Genomic DNA, 21,342 nt, shown 5'->3' on the forward strand with positions numbered 1-21,342 from the left:
AGTTTTATAATTTTTTTTTTTATTTTGCTGGACATGGTGGCACACGCCTTTAACCCCAGCACTCGGGAGGCAGAGATAGGAGAATTACGGTGAGTTCAAGGCCATCATGAGACTAGACAGTGAGTTCCAGGTTAGCCTGGGCTGGAGCAAAACCCTACCTTGAAAAGCAAAACAAAACAAAATATTTCATTTATTGATTTGAAAGAGATAGAAAGAGAGAGAAGGAGAGAGAGACTGGGCACTCCAGGGCCTCTAACCACTGCAAATGAATTCCAGATGCATGTGCCACCTTGTGCGTCTGGCTTATGTGGGTCCTGGAGAATCAAACCTGGGTCCTTTTGCTTCACAGGCAAGCGCTTTTAACCGCTGAGCCATCTCTCCATCCCCCACATCCTTATTTTAAAATAATCTTTGTTTTAAATAAGACAGATAAGCGGGAAGCACGTTTGGAGAAACAAACTCAATGGAGGCCTTCTACGATGTGTGGAGATAGTCTCCAAGTGATCTCGTCACAGTTGAGAGCATCCTCCACCCCTTCTATGGTGACATACCACTGCGCCACCCTGTCCCCCCAGAAGTGGGTCTTGAGGGGCTGCCGTGGAGGAGATCCACCTGCACTCTTCCAGGGACATGTGGACTGTCGGCTCTCGTGTCCTTGTTCTGCCGTCTCGGTGGTCTGTGTCCCCTTAGCCCAGGGGAGGTCACAGCCTCCCCCGAGACGCGCTATGCAGCTCTTCCCCGAATAAGCAACCACCACAGTGACACATAATGTTTGTACGCATTTACTTGGCACAGTATGATAATTCGGTACTTACATACAACGTGTATTGGTGATAAAATCACAGTAATTAGCATTTCAAAATTTCTCATTTCTAGGTAATTGTAAGAAGTGCTTTAAAACTGTGGTAGTGAAAATTGTGTGGGTTTCGTGAAAGACTAGAGACTTATAGTCCAATGGAACGGAATAGAGTTAGAACCAGACCCATGCACGTGGGCACTAGAGTTACCAGAGCTCATTGGTGGAGAAAGCCTGGCCTTCCAGCAGGTGATCCGAGAGCAGTTAGACTTCCGTTTGCTCAGAACAAGCAACAAGCTACAACCTTATTTCACACTTTGTGAAAATATAACTCAATCTGGAACTTGAGCTTCCAAATTATCTATTTTATAACCCAGGATAAGTTAAGGGACTACTCTGGAAGGGTGGAATCCTATCTCCATAGAAGGACATATGGCAGCTTGCTATATTTTAAAAACAAGGCTGAAGAGATGGATCAGCTATTAAGGCACTTGCCTGCAAAACCTAATGACGCAGGTTGGATTCCCCAGCACCCAGATAAACAGGTGACACATGCATCTAGAGTTTGTTTACAGAGGCTGAAGGCCTCAGTGTGTCCCTTCTCGTTTTTTTTTTTTTTAATTCTAGAAGCAAAAATACATGTAAAATCATACCAGGGGTTCTAATTTTCCCTTTTGATGTCAACAAATAAAAATCATTATTTTGAAGAAGAAATATGGGGGTAGTAGGAACTAGTCATTCCTCGGCCTTCATTATAAAGAGTATTAAATGATACATACATTTTTACTATCAGTTTGTTGTATTTAAAAATGTTCAAGGTAGCCAGGGATGGTGGCAAATGCTTTTAACCCCAGCACCTGGGAGGCAGAGGTAGGAGGATCACCATGAGTTCAAGGCCACCCTGAGACTACCTAATGAATTCTAAGTCAGCCTGGGCTAGAGCGAAGCCCTACCTCAGAAAAAAAATAGAAAAGAAAATGTTGAAGATATGCAAAGGCTATCCAGACAGCCATGTTTGGAGAATGTGGTGTGCACATGTGTTTATGTCTTTTCATATGCGTGTGGCGTTCATATTGTGTGCATGTTCATATGTTTATGGATGCTCATATGCACACAGGTGCACGTGCATGCATGTGAAAACCAGCAGTTAATGTCGGGTGTCTTCTTCAGTTGGTCTCCTCGTGTCTTTTCTTGAGACCTCTCACTTAACCGAGCTCACTGACATCATGAGACCAGCTAGCCTCAGCGATCCACTTGTCTCTACCTTCGCAGCATGGAGATGACAGGTGCATGCCTCCACATCCAGATTTTTACATGGGTTCCAGGGATCAGAACTCAGGTCCTTGTGCTTACATGATGTAGTGGACAGCTTCAGGTTTTCCAGCTCAAAAATCTTAAATTTCTCGGTCCATTTATCTTTAGCCAAGCACATCAGTCCATTACAATTTTAATCTTGATTAAACTCTCTGGGCCTGCGCAGCAGGATGCAGCCACCCCTTATGCCAGTTGCTCAGTTCCAACAAAATCCTCTGCAGTCTTTCCTTCCCCTTAGAAAGCTCATAAGCTAAGCCTCAAAGTTCAATACTATACAATTAGCATTCTCAAACTCTCATAAGAATAGTCCATAATACTTGGCTTATCCCCTCCAGAAGGCATCTTCAGTAGAAAGCCCCAAGTCCATGCCTGTTCCTCCAACCAAAATCCACATGGTCAGGTTCATCTCACCCCACTCCTGGTACCAACTTCTGTAGCAGACAGCTTCAGGTTCACTGCGATGAACTTCCAGACCAGGCACAGTTATGGAGGAAGGGATTTAGTGAAGCTTACAGATCCAGGGGAAGTTCCATAATGGCAGAAGAAGCTGGCCTGCTTTCACAGGACCAAACATAGAGAAGCACAAGCCTAAAAGCCAAAAGCCACACAACACTGCACACGTCAGGAACTCCAGCTAGGCACACTTTGCATGTCTTTAGATTGAAATCTCAAGCCCACCACCACACCTTAAGATCTCCAGCCAGGTGGCTGCAGATGCAAACTACAAACTAACAAAACACTGAATATATTGGGGGCCATCTATTCAAACTACCACACATGACAAGCATTTTTCCAACTAAGCTATCTCCCCAGCTCGGGTGTCTCATTTTATCTTCCCTGGACCTGGTTCACTTTGATTTGTGTAGAGCTAGTGTGAGTGTTCTTGTGGGAATCCTAGCCTAAGTAATGACTAATGTATATTCCTCGAGAACCTGCCAGGCATTGTCGGGGCAGTTGCTAAGATCTATAAAAATCCATCAAATACACCACTTATTTTTTTAAAAAATATTTATTTGCAAGCAGAGAGAGAGAGAAAAAAAGAAAGACAGACAGAGAGAGAGTGGGCAGACCAGGGCCTGTAGCCACTGCAAACAAACTCCAGACACATGCGCCATCTTGAGCATCTGGCTTATGTGGATCGTGGGGGATCGAACCTGAGTCCTTTGGCTTCATAGGCAAATGCCTTAACCACTAAGCCATCTCTCCAGCCCAAACACACCGCTTTTTCTGCTTCCATCGCAGGGCTGTGACCGAAAGCATCAACCAGCTCATCACCTTGTGCACTCAGCAGGCCCCCGGGCAGAAGGAGTGTGACAACGCCCTGCGGGAGCTCGAGGTGGGTGCCTGGGCGGGCGGCGTGGGTGAGCTCCTGAGCACACGTCCATGGCCGTCTTCCTCCCCTGAGCGGCTCCTCCTCTCTCCTCAGTCCCGGCTTTCTGTCTCTCCCAGGTGGCTGTTGAGCCAAAGGTCCAGTCCGTGCAGGCAGGAGCTGCTGAAATAGCATGTTTGGTGGGACTACCCCCAGACCGTCCCCCTTTTTCTACTGGGGTCACATTTGTTTTGTCAGTTTTGTTTATCTCAGTCAGGAAGAGGCTTGTGGCATTGAATGCAGGCTGCAAATGAATAGTTGGCCCACGACACGTATTGGCAAGATGTCTCTGGGACAGTGGGGAGAGGAGTACGTGGCTTACAGTTGGTGTGCTTTTCCATGAAAACTATTTTCCTGTGCCTGCGAGTCTGCCATGTGTAGGGCACGCTGCGGCAAGCCACAAGGACCAGTCCTTGGTACCACCAAGGGGACTAGGGTCTGCTGGTGGTTCCAAGCACATTTCTGGGCGCCTTTGGACTTACATTTATGCTCGTATATACCTATATTTAAAAATCTGGCCAGGCATGGTGGCGCACGCCTTTAATCCCAGCACTCGGGAGGCAGAGGTAGGAGGATCGCTGTGAGTTCGAGGCCACCCTGAGACTCCATAGTGAATTCCAGGTCAGCCTGGGCTAGAGTGAGACTCTACCTCGAAAAACAAACAAACAACAACAAAAAAAAAAACCCTGCACATTCTTGGGCTAGAGAGCTGACTTAACAGCTAAGGCACTTGCCTATGAAGCCAAACGACCCAGGTTCAATTCCCCAGTATACACATAAGCCAGATGCACAAGGGGCCGCATGCATCTGGAGTTTGTTTGCAGTGGCTGGAATCCCTGGTGTGCCCATTCTCTGTCTGTCTGTCTCTCCTTGCAAATAAATAAGTAAATAAAAAAATTTCTTAAAGTCTGCACATTCTCAGAACACAAGCAGGTAAATAAAGCCAATGTGCTTACTTGTGTTTAAATAACCCTCATCAACGCAGATCCTACTGAACAGCCCCAGTGGTTCTCTCAGTAGGCACAGGGGGGCTGTGCCCAGTGCTCTACACATGAGGAGTTGGTCTGGCTTGGTGGGAATATCCCTGGCAGCTCCTAAAGTATTTGGACACTGGTGTAGCAGACTGTTGGGCATAGCTAAAAGTTGAGAGCAGGACATTAGGGAGGGCAGGACCGAAGCATTAGAAAATACTTGGGGAATGCGTCTTTTTTTTTTCAATTTTTTTTTAATTTTTATTTATTTATTTGAGAGCGACAGACACAGAGAGAAAGACAGATAGAGGGAGAGAGAGAGAATGGGCGCGCCAGGGCTTCCAGCCTCTAAACGAACTCCAGACACGTGCGCCCCCTTGTGCATCTGGCTAACGTGGGACCTGGGGAACCGAGCCTCGAACCAGGGTCCTTAGGCTTCACAGGCAAGCGCTTAACCGCTAAGCCATCTCTACAGCCCTTTTTTTTTTTTTAAAATAAGAGTACCTTTGATGTACCTTTTTTAAAAAAATTTTTGTACTTAGTGAATATAGTCAAGTTGGTACCATTTTTAGCCTCCTCCCTATCCCTCCCTTCCACAGGGACCCTCCTTATTGGGGTATATGGGTCATGCATTGTGGGGTTAACCATCAGTTTTGGGGATGCATCTTACACGGGCTCAATCCTGTTCTGCTCTGCTCACTTCTGCAAACACCTTATGACGTGTGGCTGTTGATCCAATGATCTCTGTTGGCCCGAGGAACCCTGTGCTTGCAAAGGCAGCCTTGACTGCCAAGACTATGACTCTCTCACAGTTGCTGGTTCTCAGATGGTCCCGATGATCCAAGGAGAGGAGGGTCTTCCATGGAATGAGCTCAGTCTTTGCACTCACCCCCTTGTCCTCTATCTGTAACTGATCGGTTGGGCCATTCCCATGACCCCCCCCCACACCCACCCTCATCCCCACCCCGTCCTCCCTTTAGAACTTGAGTGTGCCCCCATCTCATTCCCTCTGCCCACAGGCTGCTGGGTGCTAGTACACAGCTTGACATTGGTGAGCGGGTTGAATGGAGCTCTCCCAGGCTCCTGGCCGCTGGAGGAGCCCCTCACGAGTGCTGATCCAAGATCACTGCACCAAGAATGCTTGTCCACTCTGGAGACAGAGCAGCAGCCCTTATCCTTTTCCCTCATGGGGCCATAACTGAGAGCAGACACAAAAAACCTGCCCAGTGGGCAGCTTTTGGAAGTTTCCAGCTCTCATGACTCTCCATTAAGATATACTGGGGTCTTTTTTTTTTTTTTTTTTAATAAGAGAGACAGAAAAAGAGAGAGAAAATTGGCACACCATCGCCCCCAGCCACTGTAATTGAACTCCAGGTGCGTGCACCGCCTTGTGCACACGTGCAGAACCTGCGCATGCGTCGCCTTGTGCGTCTGGCTTACACGGGGTCTGGAGAGTAGAACATGGGTCCTTGGGCTTTGCAGCAGAGGGTCCTTTTGAGTCATGAAGAAGTGAGTGAACGGGTATTTAGAGGTAACGATCACAGAAACTGTTGTTTGACCATGAATGTGTTGTCTTGCATCAGCTTCCAAATTTCTTTTGAAAACCTCGAAGAAAGCCCTAGAAGTCTTCTTCCCACAGATCACATGCTGGCGTCCTAGTTTGCTTTTTGTTTTAAACTTAGAAGGACTTTAGAAGCCCTCCTTGGCAAAGCTAACCCAAGGCCCCATCAGCACCGTGTTGTTGGCAGGGAACCCGTCTTGATGCCCTGCTCTGAGTTCCTTCTAAGAATCTGAATGAAAAAGCAGTGATGAGCCCGGGTCTCGTCCTTTGCGGTGACTTTCCCCTCAGTGCCTCTGGCTCACCGTGTCGATTGTGTCCTCCCTTGTAGACCGTCAAGGGGATGTTGGACAACCCTAATGAACCTGTGAGTGACCTCTCTTACTTTGACTGCATCGAGAGTGTGATGGAAAATTCCAAGGTAAGCCTGTCGGCGCTGTAACCCGGATGCTCTCCTTGGCGGGGGAAAGTTGAGAACTTTGCCTGTGCCTCCCTGGCTGCTGGGTGATGCTACAGAGCACCACAGAGCATTTGTTAAACACTAACTTCAGAACCCGCCACCACGGCTTTGATGGGCTTTTTTTTTTTTTTTTTTTTTTGGTAAAGGAGAGAGAAGAGGGGGAGAAAGAGAGAATGGGCAAACCAAGACCTCTTGCAAATGAACTCCAGACACATGGGACACTTTGTGCATCTGGCTGTATGTGGGTACTGGAGATTCAAACCAGGGCAGACAGGCTTCCCAAGCAAGTACCTTTAACCACTGAGCCTTGATGAGTATTTCCCCTGCGGCAGGAGCCCAGCTTTGGGAACCGCTGCTCCTGCCGTATCACCAATGGCTCTTACTGTGAATGTACTCATGGCTCATGTGTGTTTTACACCAGAGGCTGAATCGCTGTGCAGAGTCATTCAGTGATCGATTTTGTTTGCTTTGTATGCCATCTAGCCAGGGCACACATTATCAAGGGGGGTAAATATTAATGGTTTTTTTGTGGGGGTGGATCAGAGCAGTATTGAAAAAATAAGGGGGCTTATAGACCTGCCCCTATCTATCTTTACGATACTCAGCAAACTCTTATCCCTTAGTATGGAATTCGATAGAGGTGGTAATTTGGGGGAAAATCTAAGGAGATTCCTCAGGAGAGCAAAAATGAGGGGTGGGGAAACATGGAGAACACTGGTTTGTGGTAGTTCTGTCAGTATCTCTTGTGAATTCCTCAAAGTTAGAAGGCGACAATGGCACGCGTGTCACGCCGTCACCATCTGGCCTTGTACCTAGAACACCAGAACATGTTGGCTCATGTCACTTCTGCGGTGGGGAAGCATGTGCGTCGGTGATGTCAGGAGGGCTCAGTTTGTGTTGGGCTGAGATAAGAATTTCCTCCACGCAGCAACTTTTCTAGACTCACCAGTTGTCTAAGGGGAAGGGGAAGGCGATTTCCACGCCCAGATGCAGAGAAGGACGCCTTCCTAAAGAGGAATGCAGAGCCAGGGTGGAGGGAGGAAAGCCGTCCTGGACAAGGCTCTCAGCCAGGGGCCGTAGTTCCGTTGCTAGAGCCTCGCCTGCGTGCACAGAGCCCTGGGGTCAGCCCGCAGCACCATCTGACCTGACTGGGATCGCGCACACCTGTAATCCAGCACCAGGGGAGGCGGAGGCAGGAGGACTAGAAGTTCAAGGCCATCCTCAACTCCACAGGAACTTTAAGCCCAGACTGGACTACATGAAACTGTCTCAAAAAAAAAAAAAAAAAGAAAGAAAGAAAATTACTAGAGTAGCTTCTTTGCATCTTTGTTTTACAAGTCTTCCTGAAAACGAGGTCATTTTGAACAGGTGAGAAATTTGAAGAACTAACTTCATTTCCCTGTCCAAATTAGCTGTTGTCACAAGGAACAGCCATATCAGGTCTGAGACTTAGCCATGCTGTAGTCTCCCCTAAGAGTGAACATCCTTCTGTCTCCTCATTGGTGACCTTGAAAAGCATGACCTTTCCTCTTGGTCCGTGAGGAGACCCGCAATAGATAGGGCAGCAGGATTTGAGTAGATACCCTGCCTCTGGTCATGTGACACGTGTGGCCCATAAGGAGGGCCTTTGACCTCCCCTGGTTGGACTTTAGGTATGAACAACCTTCGCAGCTGAAGGCCAAAGAAAGAAAACGCCAGCAGTTTTCAAAATAAGTAAGTCTTGTAGTATTTAGGGAACAGTTCCCATAAAGTGCTGTGTAGATCTTACTGCCAACACATAAATAACATACCAGAAGGAGTGATTCTTCTACTTGATGGCTAGGACTTCAAGTACAACTCATTAGGCTTGATTTTTAAGAATATTTTTATTTATTTATATATTTAAGAAAGAAGGGCAAACAGAGAGAATGGGCATGCCAGGGCCTCTAGCCACTGCAGACTCCAGATACATGCACCACCTGTGCATCTGGCTTTATGTGGGTACTGGGGAATTAAAGCCTGGTCCTTAGGCTTTGCAGACTACCTTAATTGCTGAGCCACCTCTCCATCCCCCGGGTGGGATTATATATACTTGGAACTAATAGTTCTGACTATGCCATTCTAGATGTATCATCTGTGTATACTGACTGAATCTTCTTGACATACAGTAACATTTGAATGGAAAATTCATATTTTTATTATTTATTTCTCCTTTTTGGTGTTTTGAGGTAGGGTCTCACTGTAGCTCAGGCTGACCTGGAATTCACTATGTAGTCTCAGGGTGGACTCGAATTCTTGGTGATCCTCCTACCCCTGCCTCCCAAGTGCTGGGATTAAAGGTATGTGCCACCACACCCAGCTATTATTTTTTTTTAACTTTTTTGTTCATTTTTTATTTATTTATTTGAGAGCGACAGACACAGAGAGAAAGGCAGAGAGAGAGAATGGGCGTGCCAGGGCCTCCAGCCACTGCAAATGAATTCCAGACGCGTGCGCCCCCTTGTGCATATGGCTAATGTGGGTCCTGGCGAATTGAGCCTTGAACCAGGGTCCTTAGACTTTACAGGCAAGCTCTTAACAGCTAAGCCATCTATTCATCCTTATTGTTTTATTTTTTTTTTAATTTTTTTAAAATTTTTTGTTTATTTTCATTTATTTGAAAGTGACAGAGAGACAAAGAGGCAGATAGAGAGAGAGAATGGGCGCGCCAGGGCTTCCAGCCTCTGCAAACGAACTCCAGACGCGTGCGCCCCCTTGTGCATCTGGCTAACGTGGGACCTGGGGAACCGAGCCTCGAACCGGGGTCCTTAGGCTTCACAGGCAAGCGCTTAACCGCTAAGCCATCTATCCATCCCTATTATTTTATTTTTGAGAGAGAGAGAAAGAGGCAGAGAGAGAATGTACGCACCAGGGCCTTTCAGCTGATGTGAACGAACTCTAGACATGTGCGGCCCTGTGCACATGTGCAACATCGCATGTGGGCATCACTGTGCATCTGGCTACGTGGGACCTGGAGAGTCAAACATACATTCTTAGGCTTCGCAGGCAAATGCCCTAACCGCTGAGCCATCTCTCCAGCCCTATTTATTTCTCTTTATGGAACAAAAATTGGCATGGTTCTCTTGATCAAGTGAAGGAGATGACAGATATTTTAAATTGAGTGGCTTTGAATGTGAGCGTCACCTGCATTCTCCGGGTTTGAAGTGATGCCCCATTGCTGGCTGTTTATCTTGCAGGTTCTGGGTGAGTCAATGGCAGGGATTTCACAGAATGCCAAGAACGGAGACCTCCCTGCCTTTGGGGAGTGTGTGGGGATTGCATCCAAGGCTCTGTGTGGGCTGACTGAGGCTGCGGCCCAGGTAAGGGGCTGGTCCCCATGCAGTTCTTCCAGCCTGTGCCCTACGGCAGGTTGCAAGTCTTTAGGGGAGGCCTGCCTCTTCCAGTTCCTTCTTCAGGCACCCCTGTGATAACCATGGAAGAGGCAGTGGTTTCTGGGCTGGTGGGGCATTGAAGCAGACCCCCAGCCAATTCTCCCATGCTGCAGCAGGGGGATGACAGTGACTCCCCAGACACCATAGAGTCAGCATGCAGAAAACAACTTGACATGTAAGGTCAGCGTTCTAGGTGAACAGTTTTTTTTTTGTTTTTTTTTTTTTTTTGTGGGGAAAATAAGCACTGAGTAATTAAAATTTCCCAGGCCTTTAGAATTTCAAAAATGTTAGCCATGCTCTTTCTCGAATCATAGGGAGAAAAAAAATTAGACATCATCATACAGAGACGTGACACAGAATGTTCCCTGCCCTTCTTCAGCTGGTCTGTGTCCTTTCTGATAACAATTGAACACGTGTAACAATACTTGAAAGCTACCAGCATTTAGCTTGAGGGGATTATCATAGGCAGTCACCTCCTACTTGGAGGATAAAATCCCTGACCCTCATCCTTCCCCTTTCAGACCTCGGGGAAATGAATTATAATCAACCTTCCTTCCCACAAACTTATTTGCCTACTGTATCCAAAGGGAACCTGAAGAGACCACCTTCTTTGGGAATCTCTTTGCTTTTGGGGGACCAAACGCTCTGGTAGTTGTCCTTTTCTGAGCCATGCACTCTTTCACTAAGTCACCGTGCTTCCTGCTGCTGGAAATACTGAGCTAAGCAACAAGACGCGTGAAGCGTTTTGATAGGAAATGCTTCGGTTTTGGCTTTGTCCACCAGCTCCAGCCTGGACCCACTTTTTTCTGCCTTCCCCACTGTAAGCGCACATTCGCATCACACTAAGGCCAGGTGTCGGGGTCAGAGATAGCTTCCACGAGCAAAGAGGGCTGTATCCGCCCACGCCCGTGCTCCACGGAAGAGCTTCTTGGTGACAGTCTCTGAAGTGCGAGGTGGCTTTGTTTCCCAAAGCCTGTAGCCAACTCCCGCTGGTATGTCAAACTGGCATAGGCCCGTCGTCCATCACTGCACCCTCATTGGCAAGAAGGATGAGGGTACTTTGACCAGCTCGTTCTAAGAAGCCCCTGAGCTTGCCAGCTCCAGTGCACTGTAAACCATCCTCTTCCATGGGCTCATTCAGGTGTCTGCAGCATGAACTATGGTCTCTCTTCCTTTTCCAGGCGGCATACCTAGTGGGCATCTCTGATCCAAATAGCCAGGCAGGCCACCAAGGCCTGGTGGACCCCATCCAGTTTGCCAGGGCCAACCAGGCGATCCAGATGGCCTGCCAGAACCTGGTGGACCCTGGCAGCAGCCCATCACAGGTAACAAGGGAAGGGAGGGAGAGGTGGGGGACGTGGCAGTCCTTGGGATCCTCTGGATGGGACATGAGTAAAGGGTCTCATTCTTCCAGAGTTTGCCAAGCCAGCTATCAGATGCCCACCATGGAAAGGGTTGTGACTGGTGAAAAGCAGATGTGTACAGATGCTTAGGGTGCTAGAAGACACCCCTGGGACACTCATGACGGAGTTTCAGGACCTTTTAGACTGGGGGACACTTGTTGATAGTTTGTTCCATGCTCAGCACTAAGGGGTCAGCATGGGGGTAACTTGATCTTCCACACCTTGGGTCGTATTCTGTTAGGCAATTTAAATTTTTTTATTTACTTATTTATGTGAGAGTGAGACAGGGCACAGAGCAGATAGAGAGAGGATGGGCACGCCAGGGCCTCCAGCCACTGCAAATGAACTCCAGACGCGTGTGCACCTTGTGCATCTGGCTAATGTGGGTCCTGGGGATTCGAACCTGAGTCCTTTGGCTTTGCAGGCAAGTGCCGTAACCACTGCTACACGCTAGTGCCCAGGATCTGGGTATGTGAGTCGCACAGGAAGCCAGGCCTCTGCACTGAAGCATGCAGGGGTGTGTCCCCCCCCCCCCCCCGGCCGACACCCCAACCAAGCTCCATGCCTTGTAGGTTCTTTCAGCCGCCACGATCGTTGCCAAGCACACGTCAGCCTTGTGCAATGCCTGCCGTATCGCCTCATCGAAGACAGCCAACCCCGTGGCCAAGAGGCACTTTGTCCAGTCGGCCAAGGAGGTCGCCAACAGCACCGCCAACCTTGTGAAAACCATCAAGGTAGGTCCCTGCCCCGCAGGCGGCGCAGGGCTCCGTGTGGAGCCGATTGAGGGGTGGGACTGAGGTTCTGCCCCCTAAGACCCGCGTCTCGTAAGACCTAACGCTGCCTTCGGTGCCCTGGGAAGAGTCCCTCAGACACTGGCTTCTTCTCCACGAACTTCCAAGGTGGTGAGGACCCACTCCACATGGTACAGCTGGGAGCGAAGTGTCTGAAATTGGGCCAGAGGGCTTGGGCATGCGGCCCCTCCTAGCCCTGGGCACAGGTGGCCGACAGCCTGAGTGCTTAGCCTCCGTGTTTACTTGGCCTGGTTTAGAGTGGGATGGCAGAGGACTAGAAACATGCACACCAAGGAAGGATGTTGAGGGAGGGGAGATGGAAACATGTGGAAAAATCACTTTATTAAGAAAATCACTTGAAGCCGGGCGTGGTGGTGCACGCCTTTAATCCCAGCACTTGGGAGGCAGAGGTAAGAGGATCACTGTGAGTTCAAGGCCACCCTGAGACTACATAGTGAATTCCAGGTCAGCCTGGACTAGAGTCCTAAGACCCTACCTTGAAAAAAAATTTTATATCTATTCTGATTATAGCTGTTTGAAAATTTTTTAATTTATTTGAGAGAGGGAGAGAGAGAATAGGTAGCCAGGGCCTCTAACCACTGCAAATGAGCTTCATATGCCTGTACCACCTTGTGCATCTGGCTTTATGTTGGGTCCTGGGGAATCAAACTGGGGTCCTTTGGCTTAGCAGGCAAGTTCTTAACCTCTAAACCATCTCCCCAACCCTGTTTGAAAATTTTTAAGGAAGCATTGACTTTTTAAAATAGTGCATTCTGGGCTGGAGAGATGGCTTCGCAGTGAAGGTGCTTGCCTGTAAAGCCTAAGGACTCGTGTTTGACTCTTTAGGTCCCATGTAAGCCAGATGCACAAGGGGTCACATGCATCTGGAGTTCAGTTGCAATGGCTAAAGGCCCTGGTACGCCAGTTCTCTCCCTCTCTCTCTCTCTCTCTCTCTCTCTCTCTGTCATTCTCTCACATACAAAATAAAATAAGAGTATTCTATCTCCCTAAAAATTCGTCTTTGCATTGGTGTCCTTAAGTAGCTGATGACAGGGAGAGGAAGGGCTCCCTTGCAAGGAAGGCACTAAGACGCCAGCCTGTGGTCTTCATAGGTAGATAAGCTGTTAGGCAGCTGACCCTGTGGGAAGCAGAACCTAGACAGAAGACCACAGAAGTAGAGCACAGTGTCTACCCTGCCTCTGTCCCTGTCCCCAGTCTTTAAAAGATCATACTGCCCATTCCGGGCGAACCTGGCCATGCTGAAGAGAAAGGCACTGGAGAGACATGGTCAGCTGCTGAGTGATGGTTGATTGGTTTCTGGCGATGCTGGGGATCAAACCCCGAGCCTCGTGCCTGGTAGGCAAATGCTTCACTGCTGCGCCGCACCTCCAGCCTCCACCAGCGCTTTGTATGGGGTGAGGGGAAGTCATGCTCAGCTCGCCGTTAATGGGGTTTCCCCACTGCCCTCCCGAGGCTAAGACACTGCGTTCCACCTGGAGAAGATGGCTTAGTGGCTAAGGCACTTGGCTGCAAAGGCAAAGGACCCTGATTTGATTCCCCAGGACCCACATAAGCCAGATGCACAAGGGAGCACATGCGTCTGGAGTTCATTTGTAGTGCATGGAGACCCTGACGTGCCCAGTCTCTCTCTTCATCTTTCTCTCTCTCTCTGTCTAAAATAAATTATATATGTGTGTGTGTATGTGTATGTATATGTATATGTATATATATGTATTTTAAAGACAATGAATTATACATCTTCATTTTCTTTTCACTGAAATGCACCTGTACTCCCTTGGAGACGTCAGCCACAGCATGAACCTAGCAGCCGAAGGAGAAAGCACCCAGCCTGTGGCAGCTGGAAGCTGGCTTGGGAGAGCAAGGACAGTTTCCCCGGGCAGCAGTCCTTAGCTGCCTCAACAAAGGGTCCTCTTCAAAGCAAACAAAAGCCCTGGTATTTGAAAGCAGCAAGAAGCTAGGTTGGAAATGAATAAATACATTAAAGCCAGTACCCTGGCACCCCTGGATCCTGGTGGCATCTGATCTCCATTGTCCTCATAGTTCATGGTATTACCAGCTAATAAAGTTTAGGGTTTTTTGAAAAAAAAATTATACATGTATATAGTGAATTTTGATCATTTTTGCCCCATCAGCCTTATGTTTTCTTGTGCCCTTCCCCCTCCCACTAAATCCTTTATGCTAATGTTTTTTCAAATATTTTATTTTTATTTATTTACTTGAGAGAGAGAGAGAGAAAATGGGCACACTAGGGCCTCCAGCCACTGTAGATGAACTCCAGGTACATGCGCCCCATTGTGCATGTGGCTTATGTGGGTCCTGTGGAATAGAACCAATAAGCCATCTCTCCAGCCCCAAGCTAATATTTTTTAATCATTCAATTATTATATTTATTTAGGGAAGTAGAGGACCAAGGAAAGACAGCCATGTGGCTTGAGAACTGTGTGGAAGGGCCTGAAAAGAAAACATAAAATGGATAGAAAAATAGTTCATGGGCTGGAGAGATGGCTTAGCGGTTAAGCGCTTGCCTGTGAAGCCTAAGGACCCCGGTTCGAGGCTCGGTTCCCCAGGTCCCACGTTAGCCAGCTGCACAAGGGGGTGCACGCGTCTGGAGTTCGTTTGCAGAGGCTGGAAGCCCTGGCGCGCCCATTCTCTCTCTCTCTCCCTCTATCTGTCTTTCTCTCTGTGTCTGTCTCTCTCAAATAAATAAAAATTTTTAAAAAAATTAAAAAAAAAAAGTTCATACCTTCACAAGACCTTCATAATAGGAGGAAAAGACCATGACATCAAAATAAAAGAGAGACTGATTGGGAGCGGGAGGGGATGGGGATATGATGGAGAATGGAGTTTCAAAGGGGGGAAGTGGGAGGGAGGGCATTACCATGGGATATTGTTTACAATCATGGAAGTTGTTAATAAAAAGAATATTATTTTTTTAAAGTTCAAAGAGCTCCTACCATGTGGGGAGCTGGAGGAGGTGAAGAGCCCGTGTGGAGAGTAGAGGCCAGGGGCCCCTCCCCTCAGCTTGGCATGGCTGGGCTATGTTTAAATGGATTTCAGCTTTGTGGAAGTTACTTATTCACTCCACAAAATGCTTATCATCATCTTATACATGGGAAACGGGCACAGAGGGGTTAAGTCACTTCACAGCAAATGGGGGTTGGGGATGAAAATTCTAACCGAACCACCCGGACCCCTGTCTTAGTCCTGGCATGCTGTTAGGCTCTTTAGGATGGAAAGGCATCTCTTCAAAATGCCTGGGCTGGGGCTGGAGAGTTGGCTTAGCGGTTAAGCGCTTGCCTGTGAAGCCTAAGGACCCCGGTTCGAGGCTCAATTCCCCAGGACCCACGTTAGCCAGATGCACAAGGGGGCGCACGCGTCCGGAGTTTGTTTGCAGTGGCTGGAAGCCCTGGCGCGCCCATTCTCTGTCTCGCTGTCTGCCTCTTCCTCTCTCTCTCTCTCTCTCTCTCTCTCTCTCTGTCGCTCTCAAATAAATAAATTTAAAAAAAAAAAGCCTGGGCTGAGAGGGGCATGGTGGCCTTCACCTTTAATCCCAGAGGTAAGAGGATCGCTGTGAGTTCGAGGCCACACAGGGGCTACATAATGAATTCCAGATCAGCCTGGGTTAGTGTGAGACCCTACCCTGCAAAACCAAAACAAAACAAAAAGGTTGGGATGTGTTTACAAAGCGTGAATATAAGTCTCAAAGGGAGGGCAGAAAGGGCAGTGTAGTTAAGAGCATTGACATCATTGTTTCATGCTGCATAATTATCTTCCCTCTGTTTCTGATCATTGAGAAACAAAGTTGTGGAGAGGGGAGAGGCTTGTTAATTTATAGAAATTGCTGCAGCCTCCCTCCCCTCTCCCCTCACTCCTGCAGCCTCCTGGGTTTTTGGTTCTAATCTGTCTCTGTAGGAAGTGGCTCTGCCAGGATCCCATCTTTTCACGGTCCCCTTGCGAAGTCAAACCACTGCAGCCAGTGAGCCCTGGCGACGGCCCCAACGATAGATCTGGGAAGCAACACAGGAGTGTGGGGTGATTGTAATGCGGGGAACATCAAGGCCTGTCTCACTGAACACCCTGGAACTGGGAGCAATGAGAAGGGAACACTTTGCCCCCAATGTGTGAAAATGTGCCTGGGTTTTAAAACCTGTGAGATGTGTTTTCACCTAATAAGAAAATAGCAAAAGTCATGTCACTGGAGCAACTTGATGTGTACTAAATGGGTTAACTATTTGAAGGAATGATTAGGTGTCCTGTGAAATACATAAACTGGTAATTCCCCAAATGCTTAAGATAGCCACATCATAGCTGCATTTTCCTGTTGTTTTTTTCTCTAGCACCATAAGGCTCTGCCCAAACATAAGCCCAGCTGCCACACCCTTCTCGAAATGAAGAAGGGAAAATGTGTGCATTTAGCAACCTTAGATCTTAATGAATGGCTTTTTTTTTTCTCAATTTTTATGAACATTTGCCATGATTATAAAAAATATCCCATGGTAATACCTCCCTCCCCCACTTTTCCCCTTTGAAATTCCATTCTCCATCATATCCCCTCCCCATCTCAATCAGTCTCTCTTTTATTTTGATGTCATGATCTTTTCCTCCTCTTATGATGGTCTTGTGTAGGTAGTGTCGGGCACTGTGAGGTCATGGAGATCCAGGCCATTTTGTGTCTGGAGGAGCACGTTGTAAGGAGTCCTACCCTTCCTTTGGCTCTTACATTCTTTCTGCCACCTCTTCTGCATTAGACCCTGAGCCTTGGAAGGTGTGATCGAGATATTACTCAGTACTCCAGTCACTTCTTTTCAGCACTATGATACCTTCTGATGGATGGCTTTTTAAATTAAAAAAATTATTGATAATTTAAAAAATATTTTTAAGATATTTTATTTATTTTTTTATTTGATAGAGAAAGAGAGAATGGGCACGCCAGGGCCTCCAGCCACTGCAAAGGAACTCCACACGCGTGCATCCCCTTGTGCATATGGCTAACGTGGGTCTAGGGACTCAAACCTGGGTCCCTTGGCTTTGCAGGCAAATGCCTTAACTGCTAAGCCATTCCTCCAGCCCCCTTTATTGATAATTTTTATTCATGTGTATAATGTATTGGCTCAAAATCACCTATTACTTTCTCCTTTCTATTTCTTTGTGTGTGTGTGTGTGTGTGTGTGTGTGTGTATGTTTGTGTGGGGGGGGTGCTGTATGCACACGTATGTGTCCTTGCAGTGCCCTGTGTACTTGCTTGTGGTGGGAATGGAGGGATTTTCTCCCAGTATCAGATGTCCTACTCCATCGCTCGTCCACCTGTTCTTATAGGACCAGAGTCTCTTTCTGGTACCCAAGCTTACTGGTGTTTGCAAGTCCCCGGTCACTCCTTGCTCTCTGTTCCCCTTTACGGGACTAGGGTTACAGTGCGCGTGGCCACACGTAGCTGTTTATGTGGGATCTGGAGATTCAGATGGGCAGGTTCAGGCCCTCATGCACTTAACCACGGAGCCATCTACAGCCTGCTTCTCTTTTCCTCTCCTCCTACAGGACCCTTTTCTTCCCAGCTAATCTCTCTTCTCTCTCTCTTTCTCTCATGTGTGTGTGTGTGTGTGTGTGCGCGCATGCATGTGTATCACTGAATTTATTAGAGTTCCCTGCATGAGCATGGAGGGGATTATTTACAAAAGCAAAATTCAACTTACTAGTAGGTACACCACCAAAGCCAATGTCTCCCACCCCCCAGCAACCCTTAACCACCAAAAACTCCACAAAGAGAGAGAAGTCTTCCTCCTAATGTCATTCTTCCACCTCTCAAAGCACAGTTCAGCAAGAACACATTTCAGTATGTGACTTGCCCGCCAGGGAGGCCCGACTCCCTATTGCCCGGTGAGTTAGGAGACCCACCATGGCAGTGTCTCTCCCCTGGATTCCGCGGGCTTGCCTCTCTCCACTCTGCTCATTCTCCTAGCCTTGAATCAGATGTGTGGAATGGAATGTTATTTTAAATGTGCAGTCACTCAGGTTTGGGTGCCAAGTAGAAATTATGCAACCCCAGCTTTTGTTTTGCTGAGAAGTTGAAGTTTGGCCTTGCCCCTCACCGCCGAGCGAAAGCTCAGCTTTTTGCAATTAAGCACTTCCAGCGTGAGCCACAGACACCCGATCCAGCCCTCTGGGGTCGAATTTGCCTTGGCTGTGAGTATGTTTTCTTGGTCATCCTTGTGTTTGGACTGGTAAGGTAGGATTCTTCAGGGGAGGAAAAAAAAACCCAAATCTGGAGTTTCTTGTGCCTTTCTTATTGCCTGTGGCTACTAGCCGTGGGACAGATGGGAGCCGGTCATGGTTTGAGATATGCAGCACTTAAGTAGTTTGGTGGCTTCCGCAAATCGTGTCGCTTCTCCAGGTGCAGACCTTATTGTTTGAGAAAGCAGGGGTTTGGTAGTCAGTGGGCTTCAAGGTCCGTTCTTAACCCCCAAAGCCCACGAATCTTTTGCATGCACAAAAATTGTCTGTCCCAGGTTTCTCTGTGGGGATGCTAGGGGCCCAGTGAACCCTTGTGCCCTTGGGTGTGGATATGTAGCCAAGAGAATTTACCTTTCACCCCTCCGCTGGTGTAGCAGACATTCCGTGATGCGGAACTCGCGTGGGGAAGCACTCGTGTGTCTGAACATTACCCCCTGGGGCATACGGGAGGGGGCTTTATTCGGGTAGCCCAGCTGTGTCCAGTGCAGACAGACTTTGGAAGTAAAATAAAAGCTGTGAAAGTCATCCTTTCTGATGCCAAATGCCTCCTGTGGTGGAAATAGCTTTTCCTTTTTGCAAACAAACAAAAAGTTGTGGGTGTCACTTGGTAAATAGGCACTGTTAGTCGGTTCCCTATTCTGTGAATAGCATGGTTACATGAGATGTGATTTTTCTTTAGGATTTATGATGAGCAAAAAAAAAAAAAAAAAAATCCTTTTTGCCATCCTGTTTCATTAGCTTTAAAACCTGTACCATTGGGAAACTGTTTTCTTGGGCTTTATCGCAGGGTAATTGCCTTATCCTTTTGAGGGTTAGGGTTAGGTTTTGAGGGTTGGTGGTTTGGTCAGATGTGACAAGCAGGAAGGGGGAAGCTCAGGTGTAGACAGGAAGAGAAACCGTGTCACCTTCGCCTTGGGGTGGGGGCAGTGATTGGCAGAACTGGGGCCTCCGCAGGTCCCTCTGCCTGAGTCACTTGCCCACCCGTGCCACGTCAGGCAGGTGCCTACCGGGTGGCGCCCTCCGTCCGTGCCTCCCACTACTTGCCATTCTCGGATTGCTCTGAGGCCTGGTAGAAGGCAGCTCGGGGAGGCTGTGGTGGTGACCGAGCCGCAGGCTCAGCATGCTGGGACGATGCCCCTCGGTCTTGCCAGCACCCACAGTGCCAACACAACACCAAATAGGTGCACGCGTGCACCTAAAGGTGAGGCTGAGCGCATCAGCAAGAGGTAGCGGGCATCGCAGGGTTTCCAGTGGGACTAGAATAGCCGAGTCAGAGGGGTTAGAGTCAGGTCAGTCCCTTTACAGCGGGAAGGGTGCAAGGGAGGGCCAGCCAGGTGCCACGTTAGTTGTGGTGGTAAACCAGCCGGCTCGTGGGAATTCTTCTGCAAATGTGAGCTTTGTGCATGCGTAATTGTTTTCCCAAGCTGCCAAGACTTGACTGGAATGCAGTTGTTGTTCAGAAATAGCCTCCGCGCTGACCGCGCCTGCTCCTCTTGTTATTGAGAAATGGGGTACTTCCTCCCACCTCTCAGGACCAGTTTGTTGTATAACTCAAGTGCCTCTTGGCGTTTTCTTCACTAATTGTCCAGATTGACTCATCTATTGCTCATAAGGACTAAATTAAAAGTTTAATTGGTCATTTAACAAGGGAATTTACATTCTTCTGCAAACATGACAGCCTTTTCCCATGTATCCCTTTGCTAGGAGTCAGAGTGTGGTCCCCGCCTCACAGGCTGGTGGTCTGAACAGCTTTCTTCTGGAGGAGGTGACTCCCAAGTTTAGGGAACCTTGTGTCTAAGTATCAGCCCCACGGATGGCAGCCTGGCACGGGTCACAGGCTGTGTGACCAGATTCTCATTGAGGTCGGTCATTAATCAGCGACATGATTGACTGACCACTCCATAATATTGTGTTAAATAAAAAGGAAACACAAAGTAAATAGAGAAAAATGCACCGGGCAGAGAGCTCAATGAGGTTTCTCAAGCTAAACACACGAGGTGACGATAGCCAGATGGTGCCAGGGAACGTTGGCAGTACTAGAACCCCTCCCCCATGCGCCTTTGCGTCCCAGATCCTACGGAGACTGACCAGATGTCTAATGCCCTGAATTAGTTTCACCTGTTTTTGTACTTTCTGAAAGTGGAGGTGCACAGCAGGCACCCTTTTGTGTGGCCTCCTAAACGAGATAACCCATTACATATGTACTAAGAGAGATGTCTGTTTGGTTTACAGTTGGTCTAGTCTGTCCCTTCCTACTGGATTCCACTGTTTGCATTTAAGACGCTGGCCACGCCAACCACACCTCCATCAGTCATGCTGGGACATCGAGGTGAAACTTAGAAAAGTCAACAGTGTGGGCTTTGGAGATTAGCTCAGCAGCAGGTCCTGGTTTTGATCCCCAACAAGAAAGAAAATGGGGCTGAAGAGGTGGCTTAGCGGTTAAGGTGCTTGCCTGCGAAACCTAAGGACCCAGGTTCAATTCCCCAGAACCCACGTAAGCCAGGTGCACATGGTGGTGCATGCGTCTGGAGTTTGTTTGCAGTGGCTAAAGGCTCTGGCACACCCATTCTCTTCCCCCCCTCCCCTCATAAGTAAATAAATAAGAATAATTTTTTAAAAATAAAGGGAAGGAGGAAGGGGAGGGAGGGTGAGAGAGAGAGATAGGTAGGTGGATGTTACAGTCACCTTCTCATTGCTGGGACAGAGCACCCGACCACAAGCAGCTGATGGGGGGAGGGGCGAGGTTTCTTTCTGCTTACAGTCATGGTGAAGAAAGCAGGGACTGAGCATCACATCTTACCACAGCAGCTGGGAGCAAGTGTGGGCTGCCTCCAGCAGGGGAGATCTGGGTTATAACACCCCAAAGCCCACCCCCCCCCCAGCAATATTCCACCTCCCAAATTGCCTCCAGCTGGGAGGCAAGCATTCAGAATCCCTGAGGGTTGGGCGGGGCGTCGTCTCATTCTAACCACCACCAGGTCGGAAGGGCCACCCAGTGTGAAGCACCTTAGTCATTTGGGA

General features: G+C 48.2%; 1 protein-coding gene across 4 annotated transcripts in view; it reads left to right on the top strand.

Annotated features, from left to right (window-relative positions):
• The window catches only part of Tln2 (talin 2), a 468,592-nt gene that overhangs the window by 366,164 nt on the left and 81,086 nt on the right, over nucleotides 1–21,342 (top strand). For all 4 annotated transcript variants that reach the window (XM_045159990.1, XM_045159987.1, XM_045159989.1 and 1 more), the window contains 5 exons: nucleotides 3,353–3,446; nucleotides 6,340–6,429; nucleotides 9,684–9,806; nucleotides 11,060–11,203; nucleotides 11,854–12,015. In XM_045159990.1, coding sequence (XP_045015925.1) covers nucleotides 3,353–3,446; nucleotides 6,340–6,429; nucleotides 9,684–9,806; nucleotides 11,060–11,203; nucleotides 11,854–12,015 — 613 coding nt within the window. The remainder of the gene's footprint in view (nucleotides 1–3,352; nucleotides 3,447–6,339; nucleotides 6,430–9,683; nucleotides 9,807–11,059; nucleotides 11,204–11,853; nucleotides 12,016–21,342) is intronic.

The sequence above is a fragment of the Jaculus jaculus genome, chromosome 10, assembly GCF_020740685.1.
Source record: "Jaculus jaculus isolate mJacJac1 chromosome 10, mJacJac1.mat.Y.cur, whole genome shotgun sequence".
Lineage (NCBI taxonomy): Eukaryota > Metazoa > Chordata > Mammalia > Rodentia > Dipodidae > Jaculus > Jaculus jaculus.